At 39.8% G+C, this 17539-nt stretch overlaps 1 protein-coding gene across 1 annotated transcript in view; it reads right to left on the bottom strand.

Annotated features, from left to right (window-relative positions):
* The window catches only part of tmie (transmembrane inner ear), a gene marked incomplete at its 3' end in the record, with an annotated part of 37532 nt that extends 26406 nt beyond the window's left edge, over window positions 1–11126 (bottom strand). Inside the window, exon 1 of the mRNA XM_079875941.1 lies at window positions 10740–11126. Within this exon, the coding sequence (XP_079732067.1) occupies window positions 10740–10889 (150 nt within the window). The 5' untranslated portion in view covers window positions 10890–11126. The remainder of the gene's footprint in view (window positions 1–10739) is intronic.
* Window positions 11127–17539: the final 6413 nt, after the last annotated feature.

Consider the following 17539-nt stretch of genomic DNA (forward strand, 5'->3'; position numbering starts at 1 on the left):
TAAACTAATGTAGTTAACTAATGTTAATGAACCTTATTGTAAAGTGTTACCAAATAACTAAAACTGGAATTAAAATGTATAAAAACTATATATATATATATATATATATATATATATATATATATATATATATATATATATATATATATATATATCACAATAGTAATAAACCCATAAGAGCATCTCCATGACACTAAAATAAGTCTGATATCCAGTATCAGTTCCTTTGATAACCCAACTCTTGAGTGTTTGTGTCGGCTCCGGCAGGATTCAGGCTCCAGGTGTGACAGCAGCTTTAAGGTGAGAGTGTGTTTCCAGTGTTTTAATAATTCAGCAGGTTTGTGTCATACAGAGAGCACTAGTGGAAGGACTCGCCAGTGTTGACATGCTGATTAGTTCCTCTGCACGGGTTATCACTCCACATCTCATTTGTAGTCTTCTTTCAAAGTCTGCACTCCTGAACTATTATACCTGTGGACAGGCTTCACTTCACTTGTCTCCGGTCTCCATCTGCTGATACAAAGCTTTTCACTGAAGGAACTTTCCGTCTTCATGCAACTGCACTGTCCACATAAAAACTGATGTTTCTGGTCATACAATGAGTGTGTGTTTGCCATCACAATGTGACTCAAGACACTTCAAGAACATCTGGAGACCAGTTCCTCACAGTCCTGGTGGTGACAAGCAGCTGCTAGTCTTCTATGAGGATGAGATGTCATGTACCAACATGATTATGGTTTCGCCTGCCAAAGAGTTATATGGCCTTTGACACATGCATAACAACTGTGTTCTGGGTGGATGAAGAATGGATGAAATCATGGAGGCCAGCCCAAGTCTCTAAAGCTGTATTTCCTTCCAAAGTTCCTTCCGAATTTAACTTCTGCACAAAACTGGAATATGGCATAAAACATCTGCGAATAAAGCATCATTTCCATCCGATGTCAAAATCATCACTTCCTGGGAACATTGGTGCACAATATCTGTTATGAAAATGGAAGTTTCTGCAATCCGGAAAGAAACTGTCTCTTTTTTCCTCCATCATAAATGACGAAACACAATAAACGCTGTCATTTGAGATGCTGCGATGCGATTGGTCCACTGGTTAGTCCCGTTATCCAATCACAGCCTCTGATGGGGCGAAGTCACAAGTCAAGTCAAGTCAAGTCAAGTTTATTTATATAGCGCTTTTCACAATACAGATTGTATCAAAGCAGCTTCACAGTATTAAATTAAATAATACATCAATGTTTGTTTCTAGTGTAAAACGTCCACGTTTGGTAATGCTGATCAATAGTATTGTTGATGGATTGATTAATTAAATTAAATATCCCCAACTGAGCAAGCCAAAGGCATCACACAAGTTTTTGGAACCACATCAAGGGATTTATTCAGTAAATGTGTTTCCATCGTAGTTTATGCTCATGCCGTCTTTCAGATAGAGCAATTATCCACCTCAATTTGGCACATTTTTTTATTTTATGCAAATCTTGCCATTTTCATTTAATTTTATTTGCATTAAATTTGGATGGAAAACATAGGTTATAATGTTCTGTAAGTCAAGTCAAGTCAACTTTATTCGTATAGCACTTTTCATTAAGCAGCTTTACAGAAAATCATGAGGTTAATGTTTATAATATCTTCATGCGTCACATTTAGCAGATTAGAGCTGGTGATTATAGTTTACAGGGAATCAAGCAGGTGAGATTTGCTTTATAGTATCCGTATCATATGTTACTTAAATATCCAACTTTAGCACATTTCTCCTCAATATGCTTCACAATCAAATCCTTCATGTCTGTTGTGTAAAAGGTGCACATGATAAAGTTTAATATTTAGAGTAAAGGGTTAAGTGTCACCATGAAATGGCGAGGCTTGCCTCAGCACTAATAATTAGCATCGACTTAAACCATTAGTATTTAGTATTGACTGATTAGAGTGATATTTCTGCTAGATAAAGGGCAACATTTCCTATCAGTAAGGCTGGAGATAGCAGATAAAAGTAAATTAGTATTGATGTTTCAGTGTTATTCAATAAAGCCTGAGATCTCCACATGTCTCCTGCTGCGTCGCATCGATAGAGAGAGTGCTGAAAGCCCATCCAGACATGCAGAGATCGGCACCTGTTTCAGTCTGAGCAGATACTGTACCAGCAAGCTAACAGTTCACATGCAGAAACTCTTCAAAACATATATATATATATATATACAGATATCTGGGGCAGAGAATGAGACAAGGACACTGTAAAATAAAGCGTTACCAAAATTTGCACATCTCTTAATGACCACTGTCTAATATAACTCCAAGAAGTCTTGTTTCCTCAACCTGTTCAATATAGGCATACTCTTTACAGACAGAACTAACTCTGCTTTGGATTGAAATTTAGAGTTTGATCCAAAAATATCAAATTTAAGGTCAAATGTTTGTGAAATTTACGGTCAAATTTGAATCAGACCCGCAGTCCGCCCGTGCCGATTGATTCCCGGCCCGCACCGTAAATGACCAGGTGAATATTATTCCACCCGTTACCTAAGATATTAGCGGTCCGGGACTCCGGCAGGAATGGGCTCAGCACAAACCCCTGAGGCACTCCGCTCGGATGAGTTTCAGTTTCGGCTCATCCTCTGCCCAACATATCTGGACACAACTAAATAGTAGTTCAACTTAATGGGAGGATGACAACCAGAAAATAAAAGTTTTCATCTGGGATTGAACCCTTAGGGAACCAGGTTACTGCGCTCACATCAGTGATAAATTCAGTCGCAGATAATTGGTTCATTCGTGTGAATCTTATCACACTTTTGAAACCGGCTGGTGAACGCGTGATTCAATACATGAACACCCATGCCCATCGTCTCAGGATACCTGGGATCAGAGTTACAAGCACCCCAGGCACATCGTTTTACCATTGTTGTAGCATAAACACCATCAAACCCATGAGAGCTTCGGATCTTCCCATGTTTATCTATGTCGGTGAAACCTAAAGATGCCGAGTTCCCCGCGCAACTGATACTCAACTGCCATTGGCTGATCTGCGGTCGAGGGGCGGGGCTTACCGATAGGTCAATTTAAATAAAAGTTTTATTTCTCATGATGCTAAGAGGACCAACAGCCACATATACACTGCAGAGTTTCAGGAGACACAACCGCATATAAATGCAGAGTGAATCCGCTGAAATATTCCCGATAGCCTATTAAATAACAGTAAAGCCTAATCTTCTCCTATTTGAATAAGGAATGGCTGAATGAGGAGTCCTCCACCGAGATCTACTCCCACCGTCGAGTCAGTCTGGGACTACATCAAGAGCAGTTGAGAGAAGTCATCAAACTGTGGTAATCCTCCAAGGTGAATAAAACACGTCTCCTGGAGCTTGTCTTTCACACAGGCTTCGGCTCCTGCACAGAACGGCTTATGCCTTTACAATAGCAATTGACTGTCAAATCACAATCGTTGTGATGAATAATGAAGATGTGCTTGAAATCAAATCTAATGTCAATGTAAATGTAATTCATAGAATTATTAAATAATTACTACATTAATTATGATTATTAAAGTACCACAATTAACTTTTCACTTTATAAATTAAAAAAAAAACTCCAAATCTACATGAATTACTACTACAAATCCCGCATACACAAAACAGACTCGTGGATCTGGTAAGTTTATGTTAGATGCAATGAATGACAGCACTAGTATTTAGATATAGATCTCTGACACCTGTGGTCAGGAGAAGTAAAGGTGATGCATCTTTCCCATCTTATCCTAATATTTATATATGTTATACACTCACCTAAAGGATTATTAGGAACACCTGTTCAATTTCTCATTAATGCAATTATCTAATCAACCAATCACATGGCAGTTGCTTCAATGCATTTAGGGGTGTGGTCCTGGTCAAGACAATCTCCTGAACTCCAAACTGAATGTCAGAATGGGAAAGAAAGGTGATTTAAGCAATTTTGAGCGTGGCATGGTTGTTGGTGCCAGACGGGGCGGTCTGAGTATTTCACAATCTGCTCAGTTACTGGGATTTTCACACACAACCATTTCTAGGGTTTACAAAGAATGGTGTGAAAAGGGAAAAACATCCAGTATGCGGCAGTCCTGTGGGCGAAAATGCCTTGTTGATGCTAGAGGTCAGAGGAGAATGGGCCGACTGATTCAAGCTGATAGAAGAGCAACTTTGACTGAAATAACCACTCGTTACAACCGAGGTATGCAGCAAAGCATTTGTGAAGCCACAACACGCACAACCTTGAGGCGGATGGGCTACAACAGCAGAAGACCCCACCGGGTACCACTCATCTCCACTACAAATAGGAAAAAGAGGCTACAATTTGCACGAGCTCACCAAAATTGGACAGTTGAAGACTGGAAAAATGTTGCCTGGTCTGATGAGTCTCGTTTTCTGTTGAGACATTCAGATGGTAGAGTCAGAATTTGGCGTAAACAGAATGAGAACATGGATCCATCATGCCTTGTTACCACTGTGCAGGCTGGTGGTGGTGGTGTAATGGTGTGGGGGATGTTTTCTTGGCACACTTTAGGCCCCTTAGTGCCAATTGGGCATTGTTTAAATGCCACGGCCTACCTGAGCATTGTTTCTGACCATGTCCATCCCTTTATGACCACCATGTACCCATCCTCTGATGGCTACTTCCAGCAGGATAATGCACCATGTCACAAAGCTCGAATCATTTCAAACTGGTTTCTTGAACATGACAATGAGTTCACTGTACTAAAATGGCCCCCACAGTCACCAGATCTCAACCCAATAGAGCATCTTTGGGATGTGGTGGAACGGGAGCTTCGTGCCCTGGATGTGCATCCCACAAATCTCCATCAACTGCAAGATGCTATCCTATCAATATGGGCCAACATTTCTAAAGAATGCTTTCAGCACCTTGTTGAATCAATGCCACGTAGAATTAAGGCAGTTCTGAAGGCGAAAGGGGGTCAAACACAGTATTAGTATGGTGTTCCTAATAATCCTTTAGGTGAGTGTATATGTAAGTTAAAAATATTAAGTTAAAGCCTCTGAATCTCTGCTGTGCTGAATCCACGGCTCGACCATCTTCTCCTAATATTGATTAGCGCTGCTTATAAATCCTATACCGTATAGACAAACAACTGCACTAACCAGTAGTGAAATGAAAAAGCCACTAAAAAGCACAACTTGTGCTTTTATTTGAACAAATACCTCTTAAAATGAAGGGTTTTTGAGTGAAACAAGTAGGTATATTTGGAAACAGAAAACATCATGTTTTAGGCCTGTTGGATTTAGAGATTTATAGGCTCATTCAGCGTTGTTGACAGCCACTCAATCACGAGACCGCCTGTCTGGAGAGTTCAACTGTTAGTACATCATATATTGATATTTTTCTTTGTAATGTACTTGTCCCTTCTCTTCTTTCATCCAGAGAAATAAAACCGTTGACTCTTATTTGAGGAACAATCATTCACAACTCGAGACAAACAGCAAGCAGAGACAGGCTGAAACTGTCCGCACACATTCACGTGTGTGAAATTAGTTACACACATTTAAACGTCTTCATATGTATATTAAACAGCATGAAGAGCTTGTTCGTCCAGCATTACATGATATGATATAACTGTGTCTTATAACACTCAGACTCCCTGCGGCCGACTGAAGAAGAAACCCCTTTGATCACTCATAAATGTGTCTATAAATATGCTGCTGTTTTCCACTTCTCCCGCTGAGCCGACCGGAGCACTACATGTTACCAAACCAGGAATCTGTGCTCCTCAAGATGTTTGATGTGGAAATTACACATTGTACAGGCAGGGGGGATTGGCGGCACCTGGTAATTGACCCTGTAATGAGTGTTTAATAAGCAGAAAACCACTGCGTCTGACGCCCGCTGATAGAAACCTGCACGGTTATCAGTTATGAATGTGAACCGTCTCCAGCACCGTACAGATGTGTCAGAGAACAGCTGAAGTCGAGTTCTGTCTTTAGACGGCACACCTGTGGTTTCAGATGGTTTTGCTGCTCTGTATATTTGTGCCTCACTCCATCAGCGCTGTGTTTTTAAGATACTGTAAAAGTTGTTGATATCAACAATTCAATTTTCACTAGTTCAAATTATAGTTATTGATATCAGGAATTAGATTTATACTAGTAACAATGCTCATTTCTGATATCATGAATGTGATTGTTACTAGTAAGAAAGCCATTTTAGATATCTGAAATTATATTGATATCAGAAATACATTTTCAGATATCAAAAATGAACATTTTTACTAGTAGCAATTCAATTGTTGATATCTAGAATAGACATTTTTACTAGTAACCACGTAATTCTTGATATCAGGAATTCACATTTTTACTAGTAACAATGTAATTATTGATATCAAAAATTATATTTCTACAAGTAAGAAATACAATGCTGATATCAACAATTGAATTTGAATGGCAGCCTATGGTGACATTTCACTAGTGAAAATACAATTACAGATATCAAGAATTATAGTTTTTACTATAGTTGAAATTCAATTCTTGATATCTAGAATGAGCATTTTAATTAGTGAAAATGTAATTGTGGATATCAAGAATTAGCATTGTTACTAGTATAAATCTAATTCCTGATATCAATAACTATCATTTGAACTAGTGAAAACTGAATTGTTGATATCAAGAATTCATATCCTGGAAATTAATAAAACGTTCAAACGGCTTGCCATACCCTGGATGTTCAGATCGGCTCTATATACTTCAGTAATTAGTTTCAACATTACATCAGCATTTTCTGCAACTAATTCAATCCAAACCATATAACACACAGACTCCTTTTGACAGCCTGCATGTTAACAATCCTGTTTTTGATAGATATTTTCCTAGGTGTGTTATCTATTTATTTTATTCTTGATTTGTTTTTATAGAGTCACACTCTAAAAATGCTGGGTTAAAAACAACTTTTTTTTAAACCCAGCTGCATTAGATTAAATGTTTGATCCAAAATGCTTTTTCATTTTTTTTTATTGTTTATAAATTGGTTAAAATTTTAAAATGAACCCAAAACGGGTTGTACATTAAAATCACTTTAACACATGCTACAACACAAGTAACAGTTATCAAAAGGGGAAATTTACTAATAGGCAAGAACATCTAAAAATTGAGAAAAATTGTCTAAAGTCCCCCAGAAACACACGAACTGAAAGCCTGTAATAAACAGTGGAGAATAAACAGTGTATCATAGCGAATCGACATGATTAAACCATTCCTGCTTTTTCAGTTCCTGTTCAGCAGTCATTCCCATCTCACTTCAGTTCGTTTTCTGCTATTTACCACACTTATTCCTGACATGAGCACCAAAACATTAGCAAAAAAAAAACAAAAAAACATTTATACGTCTTTCATGGAATGTTTTAGTCAGATGTGTTTTGTTAATGTTCAGAGAACATTCATTTAGCATTCCCATAACACTGTAAAAAATTTCTAACCCTCCCAAATAAAAAATTTCAAGTGACCGATAACATCTAATTTTTTCACTTGGCCCAAGTGAAATTCTGTAAATTATCAAATTAAATTTACAGAATTTCACTTGGGCCAATTGAAAAATTTAGATGTTATCGGTCACTTGAAATTTTTTATTTGGGAGGGTTAGAAATTTTTTACAGTGAATGTTTGCAATGCGATTTTTCCTTAATGGACCAATTTTCCTTAAAAAACTCCAAATGTGTTACATTGGTGGCCATTTAAAATCAAACAGTGACAATGTCATTGAATTATTTGCATACTGAATGGCTACTGATCTTTTATGTTACTGTTATTCCCTTTAACCATCATTTGTAAATGATGATCATTTTGTAAAACACCAATGATGACCCTTAACTTTCCTGAAGGATTACGTTCTGATACATGGGCTTGTACACGAGTTGACCGAGTGGATCTCTGAGCTGAGTGAGTGAGTGGAGGCGGGGCTCATTTGCATATTCATAGAACCGCACATACTAAATGAGGCCAGGGTTTGGAGTTACATTCAAGATATTTTAAGGAGTGAGTGAGTGGAGGCGGGGCTCATTTACATATTCATAGAACCGCGCATACTAAATGAGGCCAGGGTTTGGAGTTACATTCAAGATATTTTAAGGAGTGAGTGAGTGGAGGCGGGGCTTATTTACATATTCATAGAACCGCGCATACTAAATGAGGCCAGGGTTTGGAGTTACATTCAAGATATTTTAAGGAGTGAGTGAGTGGAGGCGGGGCTCATTTACATATTCATAGAACCGCGCATACTAAATAAGGCAAGGGTTTGGAGTTACATTCAAGATATTTTAAGGAGTGAGTGACTGGAGGCGGGGCTCATTTACATATTCATAGCACCGCGCATACTAAATGAGCCATGGGTTTGGAGTTACATTCAAGATATTTTTGATGCTGGAAATGTTTTTTTTTTAAATGTAATTTTGGTGATCAAAGATGAGTTTTAAGGGATAAGATTATTTATTCAGAGAGTGGCACTAAAAGCACGTTCAGTTTTATCTGAAACAGACGAACGTGAATCCGGCAACGTTTTATCATGCGTATCGCAGCAGTTTGGAATCGAATGTCCGGTGAGTGCTGCTATAAGGTTCATTCGCTCTTGAAAATAATGTAATACATACACTAAACCCTAAACACAGCCGATAGTGTTAACAAAAGCAAACGGGAGATTAAAATAACCCATTTGCTGATGCTGCCGTGCCATTTCAGCTCGGTTTTATTGTGACTCTTCTGTGCTAACTGCATGTGTTTCACAGACTCGTCTTCACATCACTAGTGCAAATGTCATGCGCTACGGTAAAACTGTTTTTAGGTCATAATTTAGTATTGTGCAAGGAACTGCACATAAATAAGTCTTTATTAATTGAAAATCTGCCCCTGTAATCATAATTTGCGTGAAAAGCAATAAAGGTTGTTGGTGTTTTACTGCATCGGGAGCTCATTTCAGCTGGAAACTGCAGTGTTTTGTATGTATTATGGCAACAACATCTCATATAGCCTGACGGCAGATCAAAATATTTTCAGATCTTTCCCTCACAGACTGCGAGTCGCACTGGACGGCACCATTGATACGCTGGATTCAATAGTAGAGGATTCATTCATTAATTCTTAACCAATGTACAGTTGGAAAACGGGTTAAAACTCGAAGGTTTGATTAACCGAACACACACTCCCAACAAATATTGCTCACGTATCAATGGTCGCTTTGGTCAGGTGGTGTTTATAGCAAAGGGGGCGGAGCTTCAGATTCTAGAGAGCATGTGATTGGACAGAAGATGTGATGAGAAGCTGCAGTGATGTCATAAAAGTCCCTGATCCATTTCAGCAGAAGTGAGAGACTGTGAGTTTTGAACGCTTATATCTCCTAAATGAGAATTTTGTCATTGTTTTGGAGAACACCAGCTTATTCATAACCTTAAGGCTAACATATTCATACTAAAAGCTACAAAAATGACATTTAGATTTCAGAGGGCAAACCCAGTTGAATCTGCACGGCGCCACCTACTGCACGACACCGGCACGGCAGCTGACGTCGAATGAAGGATCGAGGATCAGGCTAAGGATCCCGATCAGTTAAAAAACATGCTTAATCGGATCCAATACCTGTCCTTGAGATAACTCGGGACTGGCATTATGATGCAGAATTCTGTAGCATGTCATGCCAAAAATACATAAATATATAATTCCTGAGCAAAATCTCATTCTGCGTCGCACTGAAACAAGCACACCATACAATTCATGCCGTTTCATTATGACTTCAATGTTTAAGTTAGGGGTTTGTTTAAAGCTCTAAAAGTAAGTAATATAGTAATTTTCTTAGCACTTATATCAATAATTGAGTGGCAACCCTGTTTCAGAGTAAGAAAGATGCAGCTGGTGAGATCATCTGTGTTAATGTGTTGATGACGTGACATTCAAAGTTCAAAACAGCCGTTATCCATTTCTCCTATTCCATTAGTTTCCTTCAGTACTTTGGGTGAACAAAATGGGAAAAAAAGAAACATAAATGATGCTCTATGTTTGCTATGCACACCATGAATCTCTTTATTTATCATCCATCAGTCGTTCTGGGAACTCTGAGGGAGTGACCTTTCATGAAACTGAGCTCTGATGTCCCTGAACTCACACTTTTCTCTGAGGTTTTTCATCTGGGTGGATTGTTATAAATAAATTTGTCCTTGGTTGCTTCAATTTACATTTTTTCTTTAGGCAAGGAATCGTCATTTTGTCTGGAAGACACAACACAGTGTCCTTGCACTACTGCAGCTTTTTAAGAGCAATATAAATCAGCGGCGTTTGACTGTCAATGCATGTTTTTGATAATAACATAAGCACTAACTTTGAAATAGAGAAATTGGTCACATTTTAGGTCCAATTCTCACTATTAACTACAACTTTTTCCTCAATAAACTCCTAATTACTGCTTATTAATAGTTAGAAAGGTAGTTTAGGTATTGGGTGATTAAGGGATGTAGAATATGATCATGCAGAATAAGGCATTAATATGTGCTTTATAAGTACTAATAAACAGCCAATATGCATGCTAATAAGCAACTAGTGAGAAGTGGACCGTAAACTAAAGAGTTCCCAGGAAACCTACAGCAGGACTACATGCATGTTTAACCTCATCACTGCCATTGTGTCTGTCAATGCATCCAGTGCCATAAAACTGAGCGGTTCGACACAGAGAGCCACAGCGACAGTGCAGTTTAAGAGCCGCGCATCTCCTACCTCTGGGTCTGGTATCTGTGCCGCGGCGTTGAAGATGTGGTGTGAGATCAACACCGCCGCTACGCTCATCAGCAACGGCACCAGGGTTAGCGGCGGATGGTGCCCAGGCCCCTCGATCGCCATCTTCCCTCTTCTTCTCCCGCGCCTCATCCCTCCCCCGGCTGCTTCTGCCCCGAGAACTGCGCACGACCACAATAGTGCGGGTGATTGATAGTCTATCGGTGCGAAACGTCCACCGCCTCCCCTACATTAACACTGGTCTCTTCAGTCGTGCAGACACACTACGCTCTCCAGCCTCTCGGCTAAAGGCCATTAATTAATTAATAGCCCCGGTGTGGTTTACAGCCTCGCCGTCCCGAGCACAGGGAGGTTACGAGAGTTGGGGGGGAAGGGAGTTACACAGAAGCACACAAAGGGATCAGAGGAATTGTGTGACACGCTGTATTTTGATCTGCCTGGCCAAAGGATCGGCGACAGGTTCCCCAATAATCATGTGAACAAACTGTTGCTCAGCTGTCCACCGAGAGAAGGAGAATTACTGAAAGCAAACTGTTAAAGGCTGACGCTGTTTGCTTCTTTCCTAAATAGTTTCATTGGAAAAATCAAGTGACAATCTTCCAGTCTCTCTCTTGAAACCAACACGGAGGCTGCAATTCATCGGCTGGCCACTAGAGACCGGCTGCAGAAGAGAGTCAGTCCCATAGACCCCCATGTTAAAAAGCCCAACTTCACTGCAGAAAAACACGTTTACATGGTACAAAAAGTGGTTTTGGTCTATATAGCTAATTTAGCCCTTCATGACGACTGTGAGGGGGGTGAATTATTTCATAACTCATGTGTTTAAATTATACTGAGCCTTAAAGTTCTGCATAATTAAGGGCGTGGCCACTTGAGTGACAGGTGGATTTCCGCTGATGTCACTACTAGCCGTTTGTCTGCTGTTTGTTAGCGTCACGTCACCTCAGCTAATCCGCCTCGCTGCCATGTTTCGGTTATCCAGGAGTGATGCGCGGCCTTCAAAAACACTCTTCAGAAACTTACGGGTGACGTCACAGACACTACGTCCATAGTTTCTTACAGTCTATGGGAAAAACGTGCCTTTTGCAAAACTTCACTGCAGTTTTCAGCTGAATTTAATTACAGTGGCAGTACACCACCAAGTTTTAGCTTTAATTTCTTTTGACAGCAGCATATTATTGATTCATTAAGATCCCTTTCATCTGTCTTTAGTGTGTAATGTTGCTGTTTGAGAGTGAAAAAGCTCCAGTTCTTCTCTATATCAGTGTCAGTGTTTCTGAACTCCTGAAACGCCTCCATTCTAGTCTTGAGTTTCTTCCGGGAACGAACACGTCACAATATTCCTCATTATAATAATTCATGCGAAGAAAAAAGGGGCGGGGCCTGGTTGAGTTAGTTAGTAGTGTGTTAAACTGGCGGTTATGGGAAGGGGCGGGACATTTCCCAAACACACTCGACCAATCACAACACACTGCTCCAGCCGACCAATCAGAGCACAGTGCTTTTCAGAAGGAGGAGCTTCATAGAGACAGGAACATCAAACGAGTTTCCTTTGTTTCTTTATATTTGTAAATCAACATCATCTTACAATTCTTAAAATTTAACCTTTACCTATGCATTTATGAGTACACCTACACTTGCCTAACTCTGACAGTGAGTGTAAGAGGCATTGATCTGTTAATAACATCTGCTCATATGAGCCGTGCACGGGTGGAACTGAACCTGGTCCTCTGTGTAGACAGTGCTATGAACACATACAGAATCAGATCAACATTAGATTGATTTCTTTGACAATTCCTCCAGAGTCTGAGAGTATTGTGACAGACTTGATTAATATACTGGCTTTCATTAAAAGCCTCACATCTTTATGTGATTCATAAATCATTGGCTACAGCACTGAACTTGTGATATGACTCAAGACTGCTGTTTTCTCCACAATAAGCTCAACATGACTATTTATAAAATACTGTATAAAATGAGAAACTAATCTGAGTAGAAAGACACGGTTGTATAAGCATCAACTGATCCAGACAAAGGCCAGTAAACATTATTTGTTTATTGCAACAAAAAAACAAAAACAAAAAAAAAACCGCTTTTCTTTGGATCATTGTACCATCATAATCTTCCTTTTATTGACATCTTAAAAAAAGGGTCGGCTTGACAAAACACCTTCAAACATTTTACACCAGGTTAATACAAAATCAGGCTAAATATTTTTTTGAATAATATTGTACATTTAATTTATTTGCTTTTTAGACTTATTTTACCCTAAAATGTCACATTATTTTAGTTTAGTTGCTATAAGTCCTACTAAATGTATTATTAGTCTCTGTGGTGAATCTGCTGTCTAATCTGTTGTCTCCATTATTGATGGCCACAGGATGTAAATATGAAGCGAGTGGTTGTCCTCCTTTGTGGTCTCTCAGTTGTGGATACACTTGTAAAGCTCTTTGGCATGTGTTTACATTTGTTAGATGTATTGTCTGAATAGATTAATTTGCTTAAAATCAAATCCATATTTATTCGCATTTGTAACACATGGCCGAGCATTGGAGGAAAAACAGTGAACAAATGTTAGAGATAGTTCACCCAAAAATGAAAATGTTGTCATTACTCGCCATCATGTCATTCCAAACATGAAGATTTTCTTTCTTCCGTGGAACACAAAAGATTTTAAGAGTCTTAGCAATTTTTTGCTGAAAAACAGTTTTTGTCTTATGTGTGTATGTGTGTGTGTGTGTGTGTGTGTTCGTTATAATTATGTTTTTAATCAATGTTATTTGTAACAAAACTTGTTTAACAAAACATGTTTTGGATTAAAAAAAAAGTTTATTCAAAAGATAAAATAATGCAAAAATAATTTATCTTCAGAAACTACATTTCAGTGCATAATTTTGAAAAAAAAAATTTTTTTAATTTTTAATTCAGCAATTTAGTTTTAATTCAGTTATTTTTTAATTAAATGTTATGAATTAAACAGCTTGTAAAGATACTTTATCACTAGAAAATGGCATCATTTAAGGCCTTGTATAGAAGATTTTTGTCATGAAGCATTCTGTAAAATTGAGTCAAGAACCCCAGAGATCTATATAGAAACCTCAAAGCTCTAGATTTAGAGCAATAGGGTTTCAGATCTCTGCTGTATTGAGCTATATTTGCATTAACCACTAAGTCATCATTGGCAGGCCGTGAGCAGATGGCTGGTGTGAGGGGAAGCACAGTTGCCAGTCGTCAGAAGCAAACACTCTATAGTGTACACACAACACAGATTTGACGAACTTACGAATTTCCATTTCACCACATTATAACTTCATGATAACTTCAACTGGCAACTGCTAAATATCAAACTTCAGCCACATAAGCCCCTTTCTCACTGGCTAGCTCAAGGAACTTAGTTATAGGAGCTAGCCACCAGGGTGGTTCCCGACAACTCAATGTTCCCTATCAGTCAGTCACGTTCATCATTAACGTCAGTGACTGGGCTCTCAGACGAGGTCCCACTTCGTCAATCACCTTTGAGTGGTAACAGAACAAGCCAATGCACATTGGCGCTGCCTCCTCTGTTCTCATCACCCGCGATGGTAGGGCGGTCAAAGGGGACGTGGAGATCCCACAGTTGTGCCCGCGAAATGCTGCCACCTGGCAGGGTCATCCACGTCTCCCATTAAAAGCCTGCAAGTTCTCGGCTGCGCTCACGGCCAAGGCTTACAGCACCGCTGCAAGTACACCAGGCCAAGGCGCTAAAAGAGCTGCATGAGGTTAGTTCTGACCCCGGGTGGATGCAGGAGCTGCGGACCTCACCTTCCAGGCGACAAAAGCCACTGCACGGTCCCTGGGGCAGATAAACAACTTCTATCCACTCCTTCTGGATTACACAGATCTTCTTCTTCACTTGTTTTTGTATCTGGAGATGCTGCACTCTTTCAGAAGATCTGTAACAGCGCCCCCTACCGTATAACAGTGAAAACATGGATAACCGGGGGAAAAAAACTCATCAATTGCAGGTAAAGAGTTAACCAGTAGGCGAACATCAAGTGTTAATAATAAATAAAAGTACCAAACACTGTCCTCCCACAAGCAAAAAATTAACCCCCGTGTCTGATTTACACTACAATGGCCCCGGTCTACTCATTCAAAAGTATTGATGAGTTAGAGAATATGTTATTCAAATCTGCTCTTTACTTTTGGATTTTCCATCCCTCTTTCAAGGGATCTGACCTTTCTGGGCTGTGATCTTCTTAGACCGCGATCATGCTGGCGAGAGGATGTGGCAAGAATACATCAGCAGCTTATTGGCTACAGCCTATACATCCCCACAGCTTGACTCGCGGGGGTTTCTCCACTGCCTTTGAGAGCTGTAAGAGAAGATAATGAATAAACACAGCCAAATGTCATGCTAATGTTAAGATCTGGGGATTAGGTGATGGGTACTAATAACCCAACCTACACTGCTGTTATGAAAAGAGGGGTGTAGGGGGAAAAGGAATTAGATATGAATGTCGTGCCGAATTACTGATTCTATCTCAATCAGAAATTACATCTGAGCATGTGATTCTACACCATCAAATGCAGATGCTTGTAAACTGGCACATGCATATTTTTGCTAAAGAGGGCATTTGCGTAAACAATTTTCTTCTACTTATAACTTTTTTTGTCTGCCGCCTAATGCACCCAACACAGGCCCATTGCACAAAACGTGCCTCTACCTACATCTACACCTACACCTACACCTACACCTACACCTGCACCTACATCTACATCTACATCTACACCAACACCTACACCTACACCTACATCTACATCTACACCTACACCTGCACCTGCACCTGCACCTACACCTACATCTACACCTACACCTACACCAACACCTACATCTACACCTACACCAACACCAACACCTACACCTACACCTACACCAACACCTACACCTACACCTACATCTACACCTACACCTACACCTACACCTACACCAACACCTACACCAACATCTACACCTACACCTACACCAACACCTACATCTACACCTACACCTACACCTACACCTACACCAACACCTACATCTACACCTACACCTACATCTACACCTACAGCTACACCTACATCTACATCTACACCTACATCTACACCAACACCTACACCAACACCTACATCTACACCAACACCTACACCTACACCAACACCTACATCTACACCTACATCTACACCTACACCAACATCTACACCTACATCTACACCAACACCAACACCAACACCTACACCAACACCTACATCTACACCAACACCTACACCAACACCTACACCTACACCAACACCAACACCTACATCTACACCAACACCTACACCTACACCAACACCAACACCTACACCAACACCTACACCTACACCAACATCTACATCTACATCTACACCAACACCTACACCTACATCAACACCTACACCTACACCAACACCTACATCTACACCTACACCAACACCTACATCTACATCTACACCTACATCTACGTCTACATCTACACCAACACCTACATCTACACCTACATCTACACCTACACCTACACCAACACCTACACCAACACCTACATCTACACCTACACCTACACCAACACCTACATCTACACCTACATCTACAGCTACATCTACACCAACATCTACACCTACATCAACACCTACACCTACACCAACACCTACATCTACACCTACACCAACACCTACATCTACACCTACACCTACATCTACATCTACACCAACACCTACACCTACACCTACATCTACACCAACACCTACACCTACACCAGTGGGGATTTCTTTAAGGGAAAATCCCTTAAAAAAAAATAAAAATAAAGAAAATAAAGCTTGGCTTCCCCGATAAAGTCAAAAAATGAATGGTCAAATATGTACTATTGTATTAACATTTTAATGACTAAAAATGCGTTAGAACAGGTTCATCTCAAAGACGAGTTCGCTCAGAATCAGCTACATACAGCAGGTCGGCTGACTCGATTTCCTTCTCATACATTCCCGTTGCGTCACAGTACATTTCCCTGTTGAAGCCCAGCGTCCATTGACTTCAGTGAAGCTGCTTTGAACATTTTTTTTCAGTGCTTCGAAACTAGACGGTCATTGGATAAATGCTGCGATTATGTCCCGCCCACGGACGCTCAGCGTCTCAGAGGGTGAATGAGAAGTGGGCTGGCCTGGACTCCGGGCTTCTGCGTGATGATTGAAGGGTCTGTCCGGGCTTCTGTGTGATGATTGGAGGGTCTGTCCGGGCTTCTGTGTGATGATTGGAGGGTCTGTCCGGGCTTCTGCGTGATGATTGGAGGGTCTGTCCAGGCTTCTGCGTGATGATTGGAGGGTCTGTCGAAAGGCTGCATCTCCTTTTGATTGACAGCTATTTCATACAATAAAAAGTCGCTGATGCTAAAGCTATTCGAGCCCAGTCCCATCGCGGATTTTTCAAGTGTAGTCGAAAGACACACTGCTGCAACCTATTTCTTGGTATTTGCTTGTCGAAATTGCCAGCCAATTTTCATAATACATTTTACACAAATATACATTTATTTTTTTGTACTTTATTTTTATTGAGAAAAAAACAATACAATACTTCCATTCACAGATACAATTTATACTTTTTTTTCTCCTTTCTTTTTTCTTTTAAGCATATATGCATATGTACACGGACATATATACACACATAAAAAAAATAAAAAAAATAAATAATCAAAAACAAAACAAAAACACTCTGATAAGAATGTAGGAGAAAATAATTCAATTAGATCACA

This window comes from Squalius cephalus (genome assembly GCF_949319135.1).
Source record: "Squalius cephalus genome assembly, chromosome: 7".
Classification (NCBI taxonomy): domain Eukaryota; kingdom Metazoa; phylum Chordata; class Actinopteri; order Cypriniformes; family Leuciscidae; genus Squalius; species Squalius cephalus.